This window comes from Salvelinus fontinalis, chromosome 19 (assembly GCF_029448725.1).
Source record: "Salvelinus fontinalis isolate EN_2023a chromosome 19, ASM2944872v1, whole genome shotgun sequence".
Lineage (NCBI taxonomy): Eukaryota > Metazoa > Chordata > Actinopteri > Salmoniformes > Salmonidae > Salvelinus > Salvelinus fontinalis.
The window spans coordinates 20,361,367-20,382,682 of NC_074683.1; the positions used below are offsets into that span (position 1 = coordinate 20,361,367).

Consider the following 21,316-nt stretch of genomic DNA (forward strand, 5'->3'; position numbering starts at 1 on the left):
GGTCCGACAACAGAGGATATAATGTCGGGCGCATGAAGTGATGCTACGTTTTATGTTATTTTCATAATGTTTTGGTTTGATACAACGTATTGGATGATTTTTGGTCCCTCTGAAGGCCTAGGTCCTATACTGTAGTCACGGTTCGCCACTGGTAACAGCCTGAATTCAAAATGGATTAAATATTTTTTTTTCATTCATCTACACACAATACCCCATAATGACAGTGAAAACATTTTTTTAAATAATGTTTGCAAATACACTGCATTCAGAAAGAATTCAGACCCCTTCACTTTTTCCACATTTTGTTACATTAAAGCCTTATTCTAAAATGTATTACATACATTGTTTTCCTCATCAATCTTGCACGTTATGTTCAGAAAACCAAAGCCTTGTTCCGTTCGACAAATTCCAAAAAGTATCCGTAATGTTCGTAGAAACATGTCAAATGTTTTTTATAATTAATCCTCAGGTTGTTTTTAACAAACGTAATCGATAATATTTCAACCGGACCGTAACCTATTCAATAAGAGAGAAAAGCAAAATGGAGAGCTCCCCTCTGGCGCGCAGGCACTATTCAGAGGACATCTGACTACTTTTGAAAGATCTCGTTCATTTTTCGAGGGAGAGCTTGCTTATGGCCAGCGTCTGACTGTGGTGGTATGTAAAACAGCTTCAAAGAATATAGATGAAAACTCTCTCGTAGGTAATGTGGTCTGCAGCTTATTTGGGGAAACTCTACCTCAGGCGAGCAATGGCTCGAGACTTCCTTAGATATTTTGCACCAGCTGTTTTTTACAAAAATACATAGACCGCTGCCCCTTGTCTTACCAGACGCCGCTGTTCTATCCTGCCGGTACATCGTATAACTTCTTATGGCTGCAGGGGCAGTATTGAGTAGCTTGGATGAAAGGTGCACAGAGGTGCCCAGAGTAAACGGCCTGCTACTCAGTCATAGTTGCTAATATATGCATATTATTATTAGTATTGGATAGAAAACACTCTGAAGTTTCTATGTCTGTGAGTATAACAGAACTCATATGGCAGGCAAAAACCTGAGAAAAAATCCAACCAGGAAGTGGGAAAGCTGAGGTTGGTCGATTTTCAACCAAGATCCTATTGAAATCACAGCGAGATATGGATGAGTTTGCACTTCCTACGGCTTCCACTAGTTGTCAACAGTCTGTAGAACCTTGTCTGATGCCTCTACTGTGAAGGGGGGCCAAATGAGAGGGGAATTAGTCAGGTCTGCCATGACCAGACCATTCTTTGACCATGCGCGTTCACATGAGAGGGAGCTCTGTTCCATCGCTCATCTGAAGTCAATGTAATTCTCCGGTTGGAACGTTATTGAAGATTTATGTTAAAAACATTCTAAAGATTGATTCAATACATCGTTTGACATGTTTCTACTGACTGTTACGGAACTTTTGGACATTTCGTCAGCTTTTAGTGAACGCGTTTCCTGACGTTGGACTTGTTTACCAAACACGCTACAAAAATAGCTATTTGGCCATAAATTATGGACATTACCCGAACAAAACTAACATTTTTTGTGGGAGTCCTGGGAGTGCATTCCGACGAAGATCAGCAAATGTAAGTGAAGATTTATAATGCTTTTTATGAGTTTTGTTGACTGCACAATTTGGCGGATAACTGTATGGCTTGCTTTTGTCGCTGACCGCTTTTTTCAGATGATTGAATATTGTGTTTTGCCGTAAAGCTTTTTGAAATCTGACACAGCGGTTGCATTAAGAACAAGTGTATCTTTAATTCTATGTAAAATATGTATCTTTCTTCAAAGTTTATGATGAGTATTTCTGTTATTTGACGTGGCTCTCTGCAATTTCTCCGGATATTTTGGAGGCATTTCTGAACATGGCGCCAATGTAAACTGAAGTTTTTGGATATAAATATGAACTTAATCGAACAACACATATATGTATTGTGTAACATGAAGTCCCATGAGTGTCATCTGATGAAGATCATCAAAGGTTAGTGATAAATTCTATCTCTATTTGTGTTTTTTGTGACTCCTCTCTTTGGCTGGAAAAATGGCAGAATTTTTCTGCGAGTTGGTGGTGACCTAACATAATCATTTGTGGTGCTTTCGCTGAAAAGCCTATTTCAATTCGGACACTTTGGTGGGATTAACAACAAGATTACCTTTAAAATGGTGTAAAATACATGTTTGTTTGAGGAATTTTAATTATGGGATTTCTGTTGATTTGAATTTGGCGCCCTGTAGTTTCACTGGCTGTTGAAGAGGTAGGACGCTACCGTCCCACGTACCCTAGAGAGGATAAACCAGGTGAGGTCACTGCATGTATGGGAGGTGGGTCTAAAGGGTTAACTAAGGCGTATTGCGCTGGGCTAGAGGCTCTACAGTGAAATAAGGCAATAATTACTAACCAAAACAGCAATGGACAAGGCATATTGACATTAGGGAGAGGCATGCGTAACCGAGTGATCATAGGGGTCCAGTGAGTAGCTCGGCGGGCCAGAGACACGGCGATTCAGACAGCTAGCGGGCCATGGCTAGCAAGCTAGCACAAGGGCCTTAGAGGGACGTCGCGAAGGAAGAAGTCTGTTGTAGCCCCCTCGTGCTGTTACGTCAGCAGACCAGTCGTCATGGATCAGCAGGGCTCCGTGTGGTAAAAGGGTCCAGGCCAATTGGCAAAATAGGTATAGTCGTCAAAGAATTTATCCGATGGGCCTCTTCAGCTAACAGTTTGATATGCTCTAGACAGCTAGCGGGCCGCGGCTAACAGGCTAGCAGATGGGCATTCAGGGGACGTCGCGACAGAGTGGCCAGTTGAAAAAAACCCTCGGACGAATTACATCGGTAGTCCAGTCGTGATGGGTCGGCGGGGCTCCGTGTCGGCAGTAAAAGGGGTCAAGGCCAATTGGCAAAATAGGTATTGTAGCCCAAGGAGTGGCTGATGGACCTCTTCGGCTAGCCGGGAGATGGGCCTAGCAAAGGCTAGCTCCAGGCTAAACGGTTCTTGCTTCGGTACAGAGACGTTAGCTGGGAGTGGCCACTCGGATAGCAGCTAGCTAGCTGCGATGATCCAGGTGAAAAGGTTCAGAGCTTGCGGTAGGAATCCGGAGATATGGAGAAAAAGAAGTCTGATTTGCTCTGGTTTAAGTCGCGCTGCGCAGACTGGCGAGAGTTGTCCGGGCTAAAGGTAGCTGTGGCTAGCTGACTTCTAGCTAGTAGCTAGTTAGCTGGCTAGCTTCTGTTGGGGATTCCGGTTCAAAAGTAAAGAAAATAGCAGATCCATACCAGATTGGGTGAGGCAGATTGCAGGAGAGTCTGTTGAAGTTGAGGTTAAGAAAAATATCGAAAATATATGCGAAGAAAAAATATATGAAAAGATATATACACGGCAAGACGAGAACAAAAGACGTCTGATTGCTACGCCATCTTGGATTTTAATACATCCACCTGAAAGGTGTGGCATATCAAGAAGCTGGTTAAATTGCATGATCATTACACAGGTGCTGGGGACAATAAAATACCACTCTAAAATGTTTTTGTCACACAACACAATGCCACACATTGTTTTGAGGGAGCGTGCAATTGGCATGCTAACTGCAGGAATGTCCACCAAAGCTGTTGCCAGAGAAGTGAGGAGTATTTCTGTCTGTAATAAAGCCCTGCCTCCCCAGTGTGTGGGTCTATGCCCTCCCATGGCTGCTCCCCTGCCCAATCATGTTCATTCCATAAATCCAAAAGTATTACCTTATATGAACTGTAACACATTGATAATAGGTCAGGGATGTTTAACAAAACTATAGGATAAGTAATCTGTCTACATTACCTTCCTACAGGTCCAGGGCGGCGAGCACGGCGCTACTCCGCAACTCCCCCAAGTGGTTGCTGGCGATGCAGGTGTAGAGGCCGGCATCGCTGGGCTTGCAGTCCCTGATCCAGAGGCCCCCATACTCCTGGTTATCCATATTCAGCATGTCGTCGTTGTGGTACCAGTAGAGCGAGGGCTGCGGGTCTCCTATCACCACCACTTTCAGACGGATGTCGCAGCCGGTTCCCACAGCGGCGTTCCTCATTTTGCGTACAGACGCTGGAGGGGTCTGGGTGGGGAACTAGGAAGCCCCAGAGTTCGGGACCGCCTGGTCTGGGTAGGGGTGGGCCTTGGCCCGCTTTGGAGGAATGAAGGGGCTCGGGATGCCGCACACCCCCTCATCCGCTCTCTTCTTCAGGGTCATCTGCAGCTCTGCCTTGTTCATTGTCACAGTGCTGCCTTCTTATAATAGCATCAGTTGTGTTTTCAAAATGGGTCCCAATACATTCCAAATGGGCCCTTTTTCTTAATTGCTTTATGATAGCTGACTTTTAGTGATTTGAAGGCGGTTTAAAAGTAGGTTTACCAACTACACTTTTGATTATTATAAGTATTGTTTACACTTTCAAACATAATACTACCTTCTAAAAAAAGCTGAGACAAAAAACCTGGCTTGGGCACTTTGAAGGTAATCTAATCCAATTTAATTAATTCAGTTTATTTGCTTTAGAACTTTGATAGCAGAAGATACGGGTATATTATTAGCAATACATGAGCCAATTCAAACAACTTTGAAAGTTCAATTGGAAAAAAAGGCTAAACAAATTGATCATTACCTAGCAATTAGCCAGATACAGACTGCATGCTCTCCTGCCCTACGGTATTTTTATGGCAAGACCTACAGGATCATGTTGCATTAACAGCTCCCAGTATTGCCTTTTGCACATTGCTGGCCTATGCCTTTCACCTTCCTTTCCGCTGGCTGGTTTCTCTTGCTTCTCACCTCTCTTGTGCCAGTTCATGGCTTGAACACATTGAGCACGAGTCAAAGAAAAAGTGCCTTGGACTCTGTCAAATACTCTTCCCTTACTTCCAAGTTCAACTCTTGGGATTGGCTCTGCCTGACAAACTCACTTTGTTTCCAATTCATTATGCACCAGGCTTAGTCACACCAAATGCACAGTCTGTCCCCCCTACTATGCCAAAAGAGCTAAGCCTTCTCAAATCATGATCTCCCCCCACCTCTGCCAGGCAAGTTCTCAGTGGAAGTGCCAGCCACAGAACTAGAAAGCATCAGAATGACAGTTGCATGCAGATATTTCTGCCCTGTCCCCCTTAGCTCCCACCCTCTTGTCATTTGTAGCCAACCATGTGGCCTCCAGAGCATGTTGGACAGTGCCACTGTGAGCAGGGAGGAAGGGGTTGAGAAAATATTTGATTTGTAGGTCAAATGCAAACTCAAAAGCAACTTCGCAAAAAATATTCAGGAGGTAAAGCAACATACTGTGGGCACTAGGCAGTCAAGACCTCAGTCCACACGGTTTCATCACATCACAAGCAGCTAGGTATCTAATTTCTTTGAATACTTGTTCCTAAATGGATTCTCATCAGACAGCTGTCAGGTACTCATTACACTATTAAAAGTAAATGTACAAGTTTTAAGAGTTTATAGCAGTGACTGAGTCTAATGTCAACCCATTACCGCAGACTCGGTAACACTAAAGTTGAAAAAAAAATCTAGAAATTCTAATCGTGACAGCAAAACAATGGCAAAATCAGTAAGGGTTTTCTCCTTTTTCCAGATCAAATCTGTTTCGGGCTTAAAGGTATTAATAATTCCTAGGATATGCTCTGCACGCAATGACACATTCTAATTTACTCCAATCTGTAGTATCAAACCCCTGTTGTTCTTATTTTAAACCACAAGGTGTCAGTCTCAATCAGTTCAAATGAAGCCATGTTTTGTACTGTGTGTACCAGTATGGTTAAAATATAGCATATTAAACTTGTTGTTCAAGCATTACACTGCAGTGTGGTATTTAAACACTTCAACATTTAAGAAACAACTTTTTTAATAAGACTTTCCAGCATATAACTGCCCAACATGTGATTATATCCAGTGGTGGCTCCTCGGATGAGGAAGGGGAGGACCATTCTCCTCAGGGTATTTTATAAAAATAAAATATTTAGTTAAAAAGTTATCCTTTTTGGATAAAACTATACAGAATATATTCACGTCAACAAATAATTGATTAAAACACACTGTTTTCGAATGAAGGTCTTCAGTTGCTTCAACAGCACTCTGTAGGGTAACACAATGCAGCATGAACTGACAGGTTGTCCACCCAATCAAAGGATCAGAGAATGGAACTAGTACTGAAAGCATAAGCTACAGTTGGCTAGAACTGCAGTGCATAAAATGTGGTGAATAGTTGACTATGAGAAAGAAAGACAATAGTTCAACAGTTTTGAACAAATACATTTCTTCCAAAATATGGGAAAAGCAAGAGAGAGCGATTGTCCTTTTTTTCCAGTTGCACTTACTTACCTAGCAAATACAGCTAGCTAGTTTAACCCACGCAAACACCCTGCTCAACCAGATGGATGCTATGTTAGCTAGCTGGCTATGACTATCCAACACAACACTGGAACTCTTCCAAGTCAAGGTAAGCTTTTGGTTTTACGAATGTATTGCCACTGGGGCCCACCGGTTTCAGTGCTAAACTGCTTAATGACAATACACAGTAACGTCACTGCATGATGGTAGCGGGTTTACTAACACGTTAGTTCTATTAGCTATGTTGACTATGACTTTACTTTAGCTAAAATGGTGACAACGGTGTAGGCTGTGTGTAGTGGTTATGATATGTTTTGGCTTGGAAAGTTTTTTTCCCGCCTGATTACATACAGCTGATGTGCATTGAAGTCCACAAATGAAGGGAAAAGGTGTGTGGAGGGAGAAGGAATACAACAACTTGGCTGCTATCAACCCGAACTGTGTTTACACGTGATCAGGGGGTGTATTCATTCCGCCAATTCTGTTGAAAGATGTTTCTTAAACAGAAGCAAATGGAACGAAATGGGGATAAACATACCTGAATTTGTCCAATAGATACTATCGTTTGCAAGTGTTGGACTAATAATTACACCATAGATCAGCTAGACGCAGGCAAGAGTGTGCAAGGAAGTATTGACTGTGTCACTGTCTGTCCATGTGTCACTATGTCACCTCAAATCTTTCTCTCGACCTGTGTGCACATACGTTGTAAACTTCCATTCACAGCAACCTCGTGATGGGTATAGGGAAAATTTGAGTATCATGTAGTAGCCTAATCCTATTGCTGTTACATTGAACTGGGTGAATGGAATATGAATGACAGTCATCCAATATGCTGCAATAGATATAAGGCCATGCTCATAAAACAAATCCTCCCTCATCTTAAACGGCACTGACACAAACTATATTCATTATACAATTGCAAGATAAAATTAGTTTTTTCAAAGGCATAAAAAGAGGTCACTCCTCTCCCAGGGCCTCACTTAAAAACGTTGTGTACGTACAAAATATACCCCAAAACATGCATGCGAGCAGTTCACACAAAGTTGGCATTTATAAAAACTGAACTTGCCGTGAGAATGTCCTTTCCTCCACGCAAACTTTAGACCATGCGTTCGCACATTTTCTAGTGGTAAAAATATTGTATTGCAAGCAGGCAAGTAAGTATTTTGTACAAATGGGGGATATGATGACTAGCCTGGCTGAAGCAACAACACAGCAAGGAAAAGCTGACTCATTTGTCTGAAAAGGAGGCTGGTTGTTCATGCAATATTTGCTCAGAAATTGAGTGAACACATTAAGTCTCTCAAATATTTTTTATCCTGGGGGGTTGAGACCTCGTTGTTTGCATTTGAAAATCCAACAGTAGTAATGAAAGGGGGTGGTGCTCGTGGGTGTTTGACGGAGAAAGACAAAGAGCAGAACTAACTAGTAAAAGCACAGCCCCCCGTCATTATCAAGGCATCGTGTTGACATCAAAACAGCCTTTCCAGACTCTGAAGTCAGGACTTTGAGTTTAGTATCAGCATGACTATATGATGACACTTTGTTACTTTTACTAGTCTCCATAAACCTGCTTCCTTCATCTAGGATTCCCTTATTCCCAAAAGGAATACCTCAATCTACTACTTATACACACAGACCACTAAAAAAACATTCTGCTTTTACCCCTATTGCAAGGCTTAAAACAAACATGATAACTTTCTCCATATTGGAAGATGTTGTTTTCATTACCAATCTGTTGGATATTCACTTTCTGCTTCAATATTTATTAAAATGTCAATTTTAAGATTCATATGTAATGCTGTGGAGGGATCAATACTTATTAACTTCTACTTGCACCGGGATCCGGGGGGTGCTCCCGGATCCCGGATCCGGGAGCACCCCCATCAGTAAAAAAGCTGACTAGCATAGCCTAGCATAGCGTCACAAGTAAATACTAGCATCTAAATATTATTAAACCACAAGTCCAAGACACCAGATGAAAGATACACATCTTGTGAATCCAGCCATCATTTCTGATTTTTAAAATGTTTTACAGTGAAGACACAATATGTATTTCTATTAGCTAACCACGATAGCAAAAGACACAACTTTTTTTTCTCCACCATTTTTTTCCTGCATAGGTAGCTATCACAATTTCGACCAAATAAAGATATAAATAGTCACTAACCAAGAAACAACTTCATCAGATGACATTCTGATAACATATTTATTGTATAGCATATGTTTTGTTAGAAGAATGTGCATATTTCAAGTATAAATCATAGTTTTACATTGCAGCCACCATCACAACTCTCACCAAAGCAACTAGAATAACTACAGAGACAAACGTGAATTACCTAAATACTCATCATAAAACATTTTTGAAAAATACACAGCATACAGCAAATGAAAGACAAAGACAAAATAACAACATTATGATGTCTTTAACACCTATATCGAATAAAATCAGTGCCGGATATATCTAAGGCCTATAACGGGAGCTTTCCAGAATGCCATCCTGAGGTCTGTTTTGCGTCATGGCGAATGTTGAAAAGACTGCACCCCACGTTCCAAGACCATTTATATGGCCTCAGATCTGCCTAGCAACTCCATTCCAATTCTCACTATTTGCTGACATCTAGGGGAAGGTGTATGCAGTGCATCTCGACCAATAGAAGACATGCAAATTAATAAACTGACCCTAGAACATCCTGCCTTATTTCAGATTTCTCACTTCCTCACAGGAAGTTTGCTCCAACTCGAGTTCTGTTTTACTCACAGATATAATTCAAACGGTTTTAGAAACTAGAGTGTGTTCTATACAATAGTAATAATAATATGCATATTGTACGAGCAAGAATTGAGTACGAGGCAGTTTAATTTGGGAACAACATTTTTACAAAGTGAAAACAGCACCCCCTATTGAGAAAAGGTTAACTGGGTTGGCACTGTCTCAATCCCCAGTAGATGGCATGCTCTGTCCATAATAAGTCTCTACCTAACACTTTAAAACAGTTGAGTAGGTAAATACAGCAAATCATGTTCAACATTCATTAGTTCTATTTAACAAGGTATGGGGTTTATTTCTAAATGCATTACCAGGGTGGAGGATATATTCTAAGCGTTTATATTTTTATTGGTAAGTCAAGTCCTGTACAATGCTTTAACCTTATACCTCAAATTATCCATATTCCTTAGAATACTTTCCCCCCCACTTATGTACGTACGTCTACATGTGGGTGTGCAAGTTGTATATTATTATCATCTCAGATCATAATAACCTATTGTAATAACACTGGTTTTCCTTACAGACTCCCACTGGAAAGCTCCGCAGGCAGAATCAGATCATTCTGTTCTTGATGCCATTTTTTAGTGGAAATTTGTTTTGTGGAAATGTGGAATTGTGGAAATCTTAACACGGGAACACTCGAAGTCAATCTTAAGTCAATCATTGTTTATTGTCAGCGCACTGGAGAGTTTAACACACTTAATGCGCCATAGTACACATGTCAAACAGAAGCTCTACTTATGCAATCCCAGCAGTTGTCTTATACACCGCTATACACAGACAAGTTATATTTGCATGATTTAGCATAATTAATTAATCATTACCGTTTTGTGTTTCATTCATGTGACCGACCAATTCTGGTTCACAACATGTGACAGACCAATACCGCACAAGGACTCTTCTCTATAAGCTGAGACCTTAAAAGTGAGATATATTTTGTTCTCAAAACAAGGTCTTGGCGTACTGCCAAATTGCAGCTAACGAAAGTGAGGATTCGTTCAGTCAGCCACTTGCATGAACACAGAAATTGGTTTATAGAACAGCACATGAATAGAACACAACACATTTCTAAGAAAAGCACAAACATTAAAATTCCCATTAAAACATGAATTCACACAGTCAAAACAACCTTCCTCATCAGCCTTGTTTAACTTAGCTGGGTCAAGCTCTGGTAACGCACCAAGACTTTCAGCCAACTGGAAAATTTCAGATGTCAGCGTAGACAACCTTTTCTTAATGGCCCAGACCAGTCCCTCCCTTTCATCGTCGGACATGATGCACACTTCCAAACACTTCAGATACGTAGTGCTGCACTCTCTCTGCCAGGATCCCCTTTCACATTGGTCACCTGCCACTGCTTAGTCACCCACTCGTATCCCTCTCGCTCCAGTCACGCCTTCCCTGGTTTATGGATCTCTGGATCAGCTACCTCCTGAAGGTGGCACCGATCCCGGACGAGGTTACACGCCTCGAACTGAGATGTGATCAGCAGAAAATAAACCTGAATTAACAGGATAGAATGCTGAGATGGAGAAACGTGAGTGGTTTTCAGTATCAAATCAAATGTATTAATATAGCCCTTCTTACATCAGCTGATATTTCAAAGTGCTGTACAGAAGTCAAAATCAATTACAATTGTTGGAGATCTTGCGTGGAGCCCCAGATCGAGGGAGATTATCAGTGGTCTTGTATGTCTTCCATTTCCTAATAATTGCTCCCACAGCTGATTTCTTCAAACCAAGCTGCTTACCTATTGCAGATTCAGTCTTCCCAGCCTGGTGCAGGTCTACAATTTTGTTTCTGGTGTCCTTTGACAGCTCTTTGGTCTTGGCCATAGTGGAGTTTGGAGTGTGACTGTTTGAGGTTGTGGACAGGTGTCTTTTATACTGATAACAAGTTCAAACAGGTGCCATTAATACAGGTAACGAGTGGAGGACAGAGGAGCCTCTTACAGGTCTGTGAGAGCCAGAAATCTTGCTTATTTGTAAGTGACCAAATACTTATTTTCCACCATAATTTGCAAATAAATTCATAAAAAATCCTACAATGTGATTTTTGGGATTTTTTCCCCCTCATTTTGTCTGTCATAGTTGAAGTGTATCCATGATGAAAATTACAGGCCTCTCTCATCTTTTTAAGTGGGAGAACTTGCACAATTGGTGGCTGACTAAATACTTTTTTGCCCCACTGTACCAACAAGTTTTTCACTCGATTAATACTCCCTCCTTTACGTCTTTAAACGTCACTAAACTCATGGACTATGTAATTAACCATGTTACCTCAACATATTGCACATTACATACCTGAATTAACAGGATAGATTGATGTTGGAGAAACGTTAGTGGTGTTCAGTAGTAGGCATTCTACAAGATTGAAGAAGAAACCTCCAAGACCTCACAAACGCTCCCATTTGATGTCACAGCACTCAAAACACATTAATTTAAATGCAAATACCTAGACGGCCTAAAAATTGACAAGGCATGGCCCCATAAAATAACAAAATGAAATAAAAACGGCAAAAATGACCATACATGTGTCACAACATACTTAAACATAAGTTGCAGCCATTTGCAGTTAGTGAGAAGAGCAAAAATATGTGTTTAATTTTTTGAATAATTCAATTATTTGTTTTTGAGTAGCCTAGACAATTTGCTGACAGTCTAGCATATTAGGTTTGGGGGAAAGTCATTACAAAACATTAAATTAAAACATTATACTGACAGGTCCACAACAATTTAACATCATTTTCTTTTTCAGAAACATTCACAGTCCTTTGCCAAATACAGCATAAGTTAATGCAAAAGATTAAAGCATTCTGCCAACACAGTAAATAGACTGGTAGCCTATGTTAAATATTTGACAGTATGGGTATTGGCTACAGTATTGCTGTGCAATAGGAGCACAAGGTAATAGCCTCTTTAATATCAGAGACTAAACCAAGGCAGGAGATAGAAACATCATCTATTGATTAACAAAATGTTGAACATTTTGTATACTGTAGAAGTGTGGGCTGTAGAATTTCACTTTTAAGATGTTTCTAATGTACAATCAAGTGTTTGGCACCTGCTATATTTGATAGCATGCATATTTAGTTTGTTTTAATATTTTAGTGACTTTTTTTTCATTCTGCCCACACTTCTACAGGAGTGTAATCAAAATGTGCCATTGCTCTTTCTTTTAGAAACTAATTTCAATAGTTCCATATTATACAGCAAAAAAAGGGGGCTATTGTCAACATAAAAAGGTGAATTCACAAACGCAGTTTTATGAAAGGTCTGATTTAGAACGGAAAACATGGCGTCGCCAAGTTTGTTATGTCAATATTGTTTTGACATACTTATTATTTTCAGAATTGTCCCTAAACAATGTTTATGAATAGAAAATAATGTCATGGACCTTGCCTATGTAGGCCTGTTACTATATCCCCCAAAATGGTACAGATTTATTGGAGCAGTGGTTAGCAGGTTTGCCTACATGCTGGGAGACATACGTTCAAAACCCGCAAGGGGCGTTACACTTCCTTTTCGCAAACATTCGATGCATTGAGTTAATACAATAACACATTTAAAGACAAATGTGGTCTCAAGTAAGAAGGCAGTTTTAAAATTCCAGTTTGTTGACATTTATGTGGGCGTATTCCTGCACACCCACAGCATAGCACCAGAGTCCTCATCATGACTAATTGATTCTTCTTATAAATCAGGGGTAAAACACACAGATCACATGAATGTGGAGGTGGCCTCCGAGGTCTGAGAGAAGTATCTGCTTGTCCTGGTCAACGACGCTCGCTGCTCCATCACACCCGCTTTCTGGAGCATCTGGAGCAGCCTCCTCCTAAACTTCTCCCCGACAAAGGCATACAGAACCGGGTTGACGCAGCTGTGCAGCAGGCCTAGACTCTGGGTGGCGAACATGGCGGTGTCCACAGCGCTCCTCTCTCGGCACCCGTACCACACCACTTTTGCCCGGAATAGGGTGTCCGCCATCACCACCAGGTGGTAGGGCATCCAGCACAGCAGAAAGGCCAAAACCAGCGCAACAATCACCCTCATGGCCCTGTTCCTCTGGAAACCGCCCCGGGTCCGCAGGAGTCGAGCCACAATCACACCATAGCACACCACCATAACGGTCAAAGGGAGTAGAAACCCTAACATGTGCCCGAGAACCCGTATGACCAGCCGCAATGCCTCAGCGCTGCCTGGGTCGTAACCCTCGGTGCATGTCATCTGCTCTGTGCCGCGTACGAGGAAGACGTGGTTGAAGACACCGGGCAGGGACAGCAGGCCACCCACGAGCCAGACAGCGGCACAGGTGCTCCAGCTGACCTCTCGGCGACGAGCAGCCTTGGACGCCTCCATGGCTCGCACGATCACCAGGTAACGGTCCACGCTGATACAGGTCAAAAACAGGATGCTGGCATAGAAGCTGACCTCTTGGAAGACACTGACTAGTTTGCACATGGCGTCACCAAACACCCAGCCCACGGTGATAGAAGCGGCCCAGAAAGGGAGGGTGAGAGCCAACAGGAAGTCGGCAACAGCCAGGTGGAGCAGGTATAAGTCAGAGGGAGACAGTGGCTGCTTGCTGGAGGCTATCACCAGCCCCACCACCAGGTTCCCAGGAATGGCCAAGAGCAAGATGAGGATGTATAAGGCACATACGACGACTGTCACACCAGAGGAAATGGGGGAGGTATCGCAGGTTAGGGTGTTTTCGTCAAGCTCATAAGTTGTGTTGAAGTCAGTGTAGTTGAAGAATTCACCAAAGTCCTCCACAATCAAAAGGTATGAGGTATTTGGGTCTGAAAAGAAGATCAGACTTGTTTTGTTGGTAAACGGTTACACTTTCTTGAATAAAAATGGATAGTATAGAAAAATAGTAAGAGCTAAATGGACAATTTATTTTCTCTTTTGGCAAAATGCATTGGTATAGTGTCTGCACAGTTTGGTTTCCTCAAAAGGTATTACAGCAATACCCCTTATGGTAATACTTGATGAGAATCAGTAAGATCCTTTTCTTTCTTACTACATTATACATTACATTTCATTATAAATGATTATATTTTTTCCAGTGCATGACTTGCAGTGATATCCAAAAGGCTTTGAAATGCATGCTTGACTTATTGTGATAGAGCATTGATTCCATAGCATTCATTAATTTATAAAACTCATTGAATAAATGTCAGGACAAATGAGAGCTGTTTTTGAATCATAACGAGCCTGTGTGAATGACAACCAATGTGTTGTAGAAAAACTAAATGTACGTTCAAATAAACTGAAAAAGTATGTGTCATGTTATAGGAATGAACTAAATGACTTACCTGCCATTGTGACCATGTCTTGCTTTGTCGACGAAAGGATATCACTAAATCGCATCCCCACCCCACACCACACAGGAAACGTCTAATGTACTTGTGAAGAGATCTCTGTTGAAACCAGCGCTATTGTAAATTACATGTGACAAGAGCCTTTTCTAGATATAACTAAATTGTAATCCCAAAAGTTATTATTTGTCACGAGGGCCATAAACTATAACTAGTAATGCTGCATGCGCCAAGACAAAAATCTCACCTTTCTGGTAAAAATAGTTATACATTGCTGAGGTGTAGTTACTTTTGAGGACACAAGCTGAAGTACACAGTACATTATGATAAAAATATATTTTTTAATATGACATACTTTATTTCCTATTCAACAAAACGGTATGAATAAGAACTTAAAATATGCTTTCTAAATATAGTACAATCAAATGATAAAATTACTAAGATTTCACTTTCCTTAAAAGTGTAAAATGCTTAGTGTTAGAGAATTAGCATATTTTCTAAAAGTCTCTCTTGATCAAGCTCCAGCCCCCACTCATGAACATCGGACAGGGCTCTAGCTTGGCTTCCTGAAAACTTTACAAACTGGCCTTTAATCTCATTAAATCTTGTCCATGTATGACAAAGGGATTTTTGTTAAAAAAAAACATCTATTCATTGTTTTAAATTACTTTGATAAAGTAGGCTATAAAATGAGATGGCGCCGAAGAACATGGCTGACGTTTTACATTCTCCCAACCAATTACGCAATTTTGTTTCGTTTTTTTTGCGGAACTTATTTTTTTTAAATTACTTATTGTGTACATAATGTTGATGCTACCGTCTCTTATGACTGAAAATAACTTCTGGACATCAGAACTGCGATTACTCACCGCAGACTGGAAGAAACTTTTTCCTTTAACGAGTCCGACGAGAAGGATATCCTGCTTTCACTGGAACAGCCCCAGATCCATGCCTTTTGCATGCAGAAAAGATACAGGAAAAGGGGCAGCAGATCAGGCAGCCTTCTGAGGATCCGTAGGCGAGCGAGTAAACTCCCACTGCCATCCGTTCTTCTTGCTAACGTGCAATCATTGGAAAATAAAATTGACGACCTACGATTAAGATTACTCTACCAATGGGACATCAACAACATCTTATGTTTCGCCGAGACATTGCTGAACGTTGATACGGACAATATAGAGCTAGTGGGATTTTCCATGCACCCACAGAACAGACGCAACCTCTGGTAAGACGATGGGTGGGGGGTGTGTGTCTTTGTCAATAACAGCTGGTGCACGATGTCTAATATTAAAGAAGTCTCTAGATAGTGCTCACCTGAGGTAGAGTACATTATGACAAGCTGTAGACCACACTATCTACAAAGAGAGTTCTCCTCTATATCATTCGTAGCCATCTATTTGCCACCACAGAACGAAGCTGGTACTCTCAACCTACTCTATAAGGCCATATGCAAAGAAAATGCTCACTTCGAGGCAAGCAACACTGAAGCATACTCGAGAGCGCCAGCTGTTCTGGAGGACTGTGATAACGCTCTCGGTAGCCGATGTGAACAAAACCTTTAAACATGTCAACAGTCAAAGCCGCTAGGCCAGATGGATTACCAGGACGTGCACTCAAAGCATGTGCGGACAAACTGTCAAGTGTCTTCACTGACATTTTCAACCTCTCCCTGACAGAGTCTGTAATACCAACATGTTTCAAGCAGACCACCATAGTCCCTGTGCCCAAGGAAGCGAAGGTACCCTGCCTAAATTATTACCGTCCCACGGCACTCACGTCGGTAGCCATGAAGTGCTTTGAAAGGCTGGTCATGGCTCACAACAGCATCCTCCCGAACACCCTAGACCCACTCCAATTCGCATACCAGCCCAACAGATGATGCAATCTCAATCGCACTCCACACTGCCCTTTCTCACCTGGACAAAAATAACACCTATGTGAGAATGCTGTTCATTGTCTACAGCTCAGCGTTCAACACTATAGTGCCCACGAAGCATATCACTAAGCTAAGAACTCTGGGACTAAACACCTCCCTCTGCAACTGGATCCTGGAATTACTGACGGGCCGCCCCCAGGTGGTAAGAGTAGGCAACAATGGATGTGACTTACCGACGTCAGCCACACTGATCCTTCACACTGGGGCCCCTCAGGGGTGTGTACTTTGTCCCTCCTGTATTCCCTATTCACCCACGACTGCGTGGCCAAGCACAACTCCAACACCATCATTAAGTTTGCTGACGACACAACAGTGGTAGGCCTGATCACCGACAACGATGAGACTGCCTATAGGGAGAAGGTCAGAGAACTGGCATTGTGGTGCCAGGACAACAACCTCTCCCTCAATGTGAGCAAGACAAAAGGAGCTCATCATGGACTACAGGAAAAGGTGGGCCGAACAGGCCCCTATTAACATCGACGGGAATGTAGTGGAGCGGGTCGAGAGTTAAGCTCGTTGGTGTCCAATTTACAAACGAACTATCATGTTCCAAACATACCAAGACAGTCGTGAAGATTGCACCCCAACACATTTTCCCCCTCAGGAGACTGAAAAGATTTGGCATGGGTCCTCAGATCCTCAAAAGATTCTACAGCTGCACCATCGAGAGCATCCTGACCGGTTGCATCACCGCCTGGTATGGCGACTGCTCGGAATCTGACCGTAAGGCGCTACAGAGGGTAGTGCGAACAGCCCAATACATCACTGGGGCCAAGCTCCCTTGCCTTGGACCTATACAATAGGCGGTGTCAGAGGAAAGCCATTAAAAATTCTAACCCTAACCCTAACCCAGTCACCCAAGTTATAGACTGTTTTCTCTGCTACCGCATGGCAAGCGGTACCGGAGCACCAAGTCTAGGACCAAAAGGCTTCAACAGCTTCTACCCCCAAGCCATAAGACTGCTGAACAATTAATAAAACCGCCACCGGACAAATACATTGACCCCACTTCCCTTTTGTACATTGCTGCTACTCGCTGTTTATGATCTATGCATAGTCACTTCACCCCCACCTACACGTATAAATGACCTCAACTAACGTGTAGCCCCGCACACTGACTCGGTACCCGTGCCGACCGTATATAAACTCGTTATTGTGATTCTTATTGTGTTACTTTTTTATTATTACTTATTGTAGTCTACTTGGTAAATATTTTAACTCTTTTTGAACTGCACTGTTGGTTAAGGGCTTGTAAGTAAGCATTTCACGGTAAAGTCTACACCTGTTGTATACGGCGCGTGTGACAAATAATGTTGATTTGATTTGACGTAAAATCAATCCCTGAATCTGCTAGAGCAGGGATCGGCACTTTTTATTATTTCACAATATACAACGCAGGATCACGTTACAAATACTAGCCGACCTGACGACACGAACATACAATGTAACTATTTACATACTGTCAGGAGTCAATTATGAGTGCACAATCACATTTACAGAAAGGAAGTAGTTTACAATACAAAAGGGATCGGCACCTTTGATGGGGGCGGGGGCCACAAAAAAATCAGAAGTGATCATGAGGGGCCGCAGTGGCTCGTGGGTATTCATACCCACACATGCCGTCAGAGCTGGCCAGATCCTTTTGGGGCCATAAGCAAAACTTTATTGGGGGTGCCCACCCTCACCTTAAGGGGCAAAACATGAAGAGGCCCCCGACAGGGATTTTTGGGTTAATTCTACACATTTTGCCATGGGGCGTAGAGAAGATTTTGCAATTTTATACAAAATGGAATGCAATTATATTAATTTTGCATTGTGACAGAAATATTTGCAGTTTTTTAAAATTATATCTGAGTGAGAGTGACTAACAAAATCAATGGGGCCCCCCGGTCGGTAATTCGACCATGATTACTAGAAATTTTGATAGATGGCCGCTAGACTAACTTACCAATCTAAAAAATAAAATAAGAATGTTGACATGGGCTAATTGAGTGACTGACAAGAGAAACTGCACCCTGTGTATTCTACTATTCTAACTCTCAACAGTAAATTGAGACCCGGACTGAGTTCCCAAATGTAACATTAAAAATCTATTGGAAACTGAACCCACGGGCCACCAGTTGCCCATCCCTGTGCTAGTGTGTCAAAACCACGATCTTCTGTTGTGCTAGGATCTAAGGATTTCAGGCATGTGCTTTGTCAACGGCTGCGATGTAGCGTCCAGCCAGAAGATAATGGCCAGTCGGAAGAGCGAATGAAATGGTGGGCGGGACATCCCAAATTAAAGTGGTGCCAGATTTCACAGCCTGAGTCACAAAGGTGAAAGAGATAGTTCCCCGACTGGCAACACATGAAACTCAGAAATTTCCGACTTGCTAAATTGGTTGAACGCAGCAGTTGTATAGCTACAACAAGTTAGCAAGTCGGAAAACCCGAGTTTCCTTGATCCGACTAGCACTTGACAATACTCCAGACTCCGTGAGAACTAGGGCTATTGCTGAATGGTAGTCATTTTGATCTACGACATCCACAGATCGATTTAAAAGCAAAAATTACAGGTACCAGAACTTTGCTAGTCCCCTCTTCAGGGGCCTTTACATCCAAGAGGTTAATTAAATGTAGCGATATAATATTGTCACTCAAATTCAAACATTGGTTGAACAGATCTTTTCCATTAATTTGAGGTAGATCATGCATATTTCCCTGAATACTATCTATTCAACAGATATTGTAGAATGACTGAGGAGCACTTTTGAGGCTATATAACAATCTTGTAAACATTGGTTTGGAGTGTACTATTCCTTTAAGTCTCATTAATTTAAGTGATCATGTACTATATCACTGATGTATTCTATAAATTGTTAGTTCCTTTTTTTTTTTTTTTTAACTACCTGAAGGGATATCACACTAAAAACTCTACAGTCATGACCAGACCACAATGTTTTTCTAAAAATGTTCAACAACTCACCTTGTCACCAGAAAAGTAACTTGTCACAATAATACTAAAAGTGAAACAGAAAATAACCGTAAGAGTATAATCATTATTAGGAAGATTAAACATTATATGGCATGCACATGTGCGAGGTAATGTTGATCTTATTTCAAAGTGTCCATTTGTTTTCAAGCATCTGAGGCAGAAAATTACTCCAAGGACACAATTCTTACAGTCTAAATCACCAGCTGTTATCTCCACACTTCCGCTTTCATTTTGATCTTTGAACTTTTACCACCCAGGATTTAGTTCATACATACACTCACTTTTAGGAGCACATTTCATAACATACCTGACATATTACAAAAATATTGTGCTGTTGTCCTCTGCCAGTGTCTGATGCACTGTACATTTATTCAACCAACAATTTCTCTAGGAAATATTTTATACATTTCAAAATATAAAGCTCACATACCCAACAACTGAGTAAGCACTCTCACTGTATTACATTGCTTATTTTAATATGAGCCAGTTTCCAGACACAGATTAAGCCTAGTAGTGAGCAAAAATGCATGCTCGATGAGTCTTCATTTAAAGTTCTTTCTGGTAAAGGAATAAGCTTTATCTGGGTCTGGGAAACCAGCCCTATTTTGGAATATCAAAGAGTAGATAACCATTTTTTAAATTGTTAATTAATATCCAGAATAGCCTGAAGCTATTTTTCGTTTGCGCAAACGTGACACAGTGCCTATCAGTTAGTGCAGGGGAAATTCTCACAGGCCAAAGCCTTTCCAGGCTGTGGTCAGTGGTGCTTTGTGAAACACAGGATGAGCCCATGTGTGTTTACTCTCTTGCAATGCGTGGTTACAAAATAAAAGTTTCAAAACAGACCACTGGGCTAAAATAAGGAAAGTACTAATTGTCATCATACTGCATCTTTTCTCACAACATTAACCATATTCAAAGGGCCAAAATAACTGTCAGATGGACTCATCACTAAATTACATTTGTCTAGAACTCTGAATGAGCTTCTGTTATTGTGGCTAGAAGCAAACATACTTATGGGTTAACACATTTGGAATGCATTTTTAGATATCTGCTTATAAATTACTTGAACATCATATGTAGGCCTTCCGAAGGCTTCGTCTAGTTCAGACTATTGCCACAACTGCACTATGAAACAATTTGAGGTCAGTCCAACTGGACTTGGGAAATAAATAAGATCGCAAAGTATGGATTCTAAACTTTGATCATAACAATCTAATTGAAGGGTACAATATGGCACAGAGGACTACCAAAAAAATAACTACTTTTTTTTTTTTTTTAGCAGCAGCCTAAATTATTAAGTAAGGCACGTGTCAAACTCATTCCACACAGGGCCGAGTGTCTGCGGTTTTTGCTCTTGCCTTGTACTTGATCAATTAAGGTCGCTGATTAGTAAGGCACTCCTCTCATCTTGTTGACGAGGTCTTAACAAAAACCAGCAGACTCTTGGCCCTTCATGGAATGAGTTTCCTGCGCAAGGCATGCCAAGAACTTGAGTGGATGGACACTGGAGGGCACTGTATAATGGTAGTATATAAATAAACACCACGTGATGACAGATCTTCAAAATGTCTCTCTACTTGAGGGCAGTTGGGTGATCCCTGGAGCTTATTCAATATGTTTCAACATTTTAAGTGTTTCAGATAGATGACATATAGGGACAGTTTCCCAGACACAGATTAAGCCTAGTCCTGGACTAAAATACTTTCAAATGAGAATCTCCATCGAGTATCATTTTTTGTCCTGTATAACCTGTCTGGGAAACCGGCCCACAGGGTAGACATGCAACAAGGTACATATTTCCTCCTACTGAATAAGCCTCAGGACTATCGATTAAAGGTAAGGATATTAGCCTTATGGCTAGTTTTGACATATCAGAAACGCTGTTCTCCCGTCTGTCATTCATTGGAAATGTGTCCATGTGATAAAACAGATGAAATGTATTAC

General features: G+C 41.4%; 1 protein-coding gene across 1 annotated transcript; it reads right to left on the reverse strand.

Moving 5' to 3' along the window:
- Window positions 1–9,784: 9,784 nt before the first annotated feature.
- LOC129816481 (C-X-C chemokine receptor type 1-like) lies at window positions 9,785–21,263 on the reverse strand. Its single transcript, XM_055871020.1, has 2 exons — window positions 14,454–21,263; window positions 9,785–13,934 (listed from the first exon to the last, which is right to left on the reverse strand). Exons 1-2 carry the CDS (start codon window positions 14,506–14,508, stop codon window positions 12,853–12,855), a joined length of 1,137 nt encoding a protein of 378 aa, XP_055726995.1. The 5' UTR covers window positions 14,509–21,263; the 3' UTR covers window positions 9,785–12,852.
- Window positions 21,264–21,316: the final 53 nt, after the last annotated feature.

Coding starts and splice junctions, on each gene's coding strand:
- LOC129816481 (XM_055871020.1), bottom strand. CDS start 14,508: ATGCGATTTAGTGATATCCTTTCGTCGACAAAGCAAGACATGGTCACA. Junction 13,935..14,453: donor AGACATGGTCACAATGGCAG/GTAAGTCATTTA, acceptor TCTTCTTTTCAG/ACCCAAATACCTCATACCTT.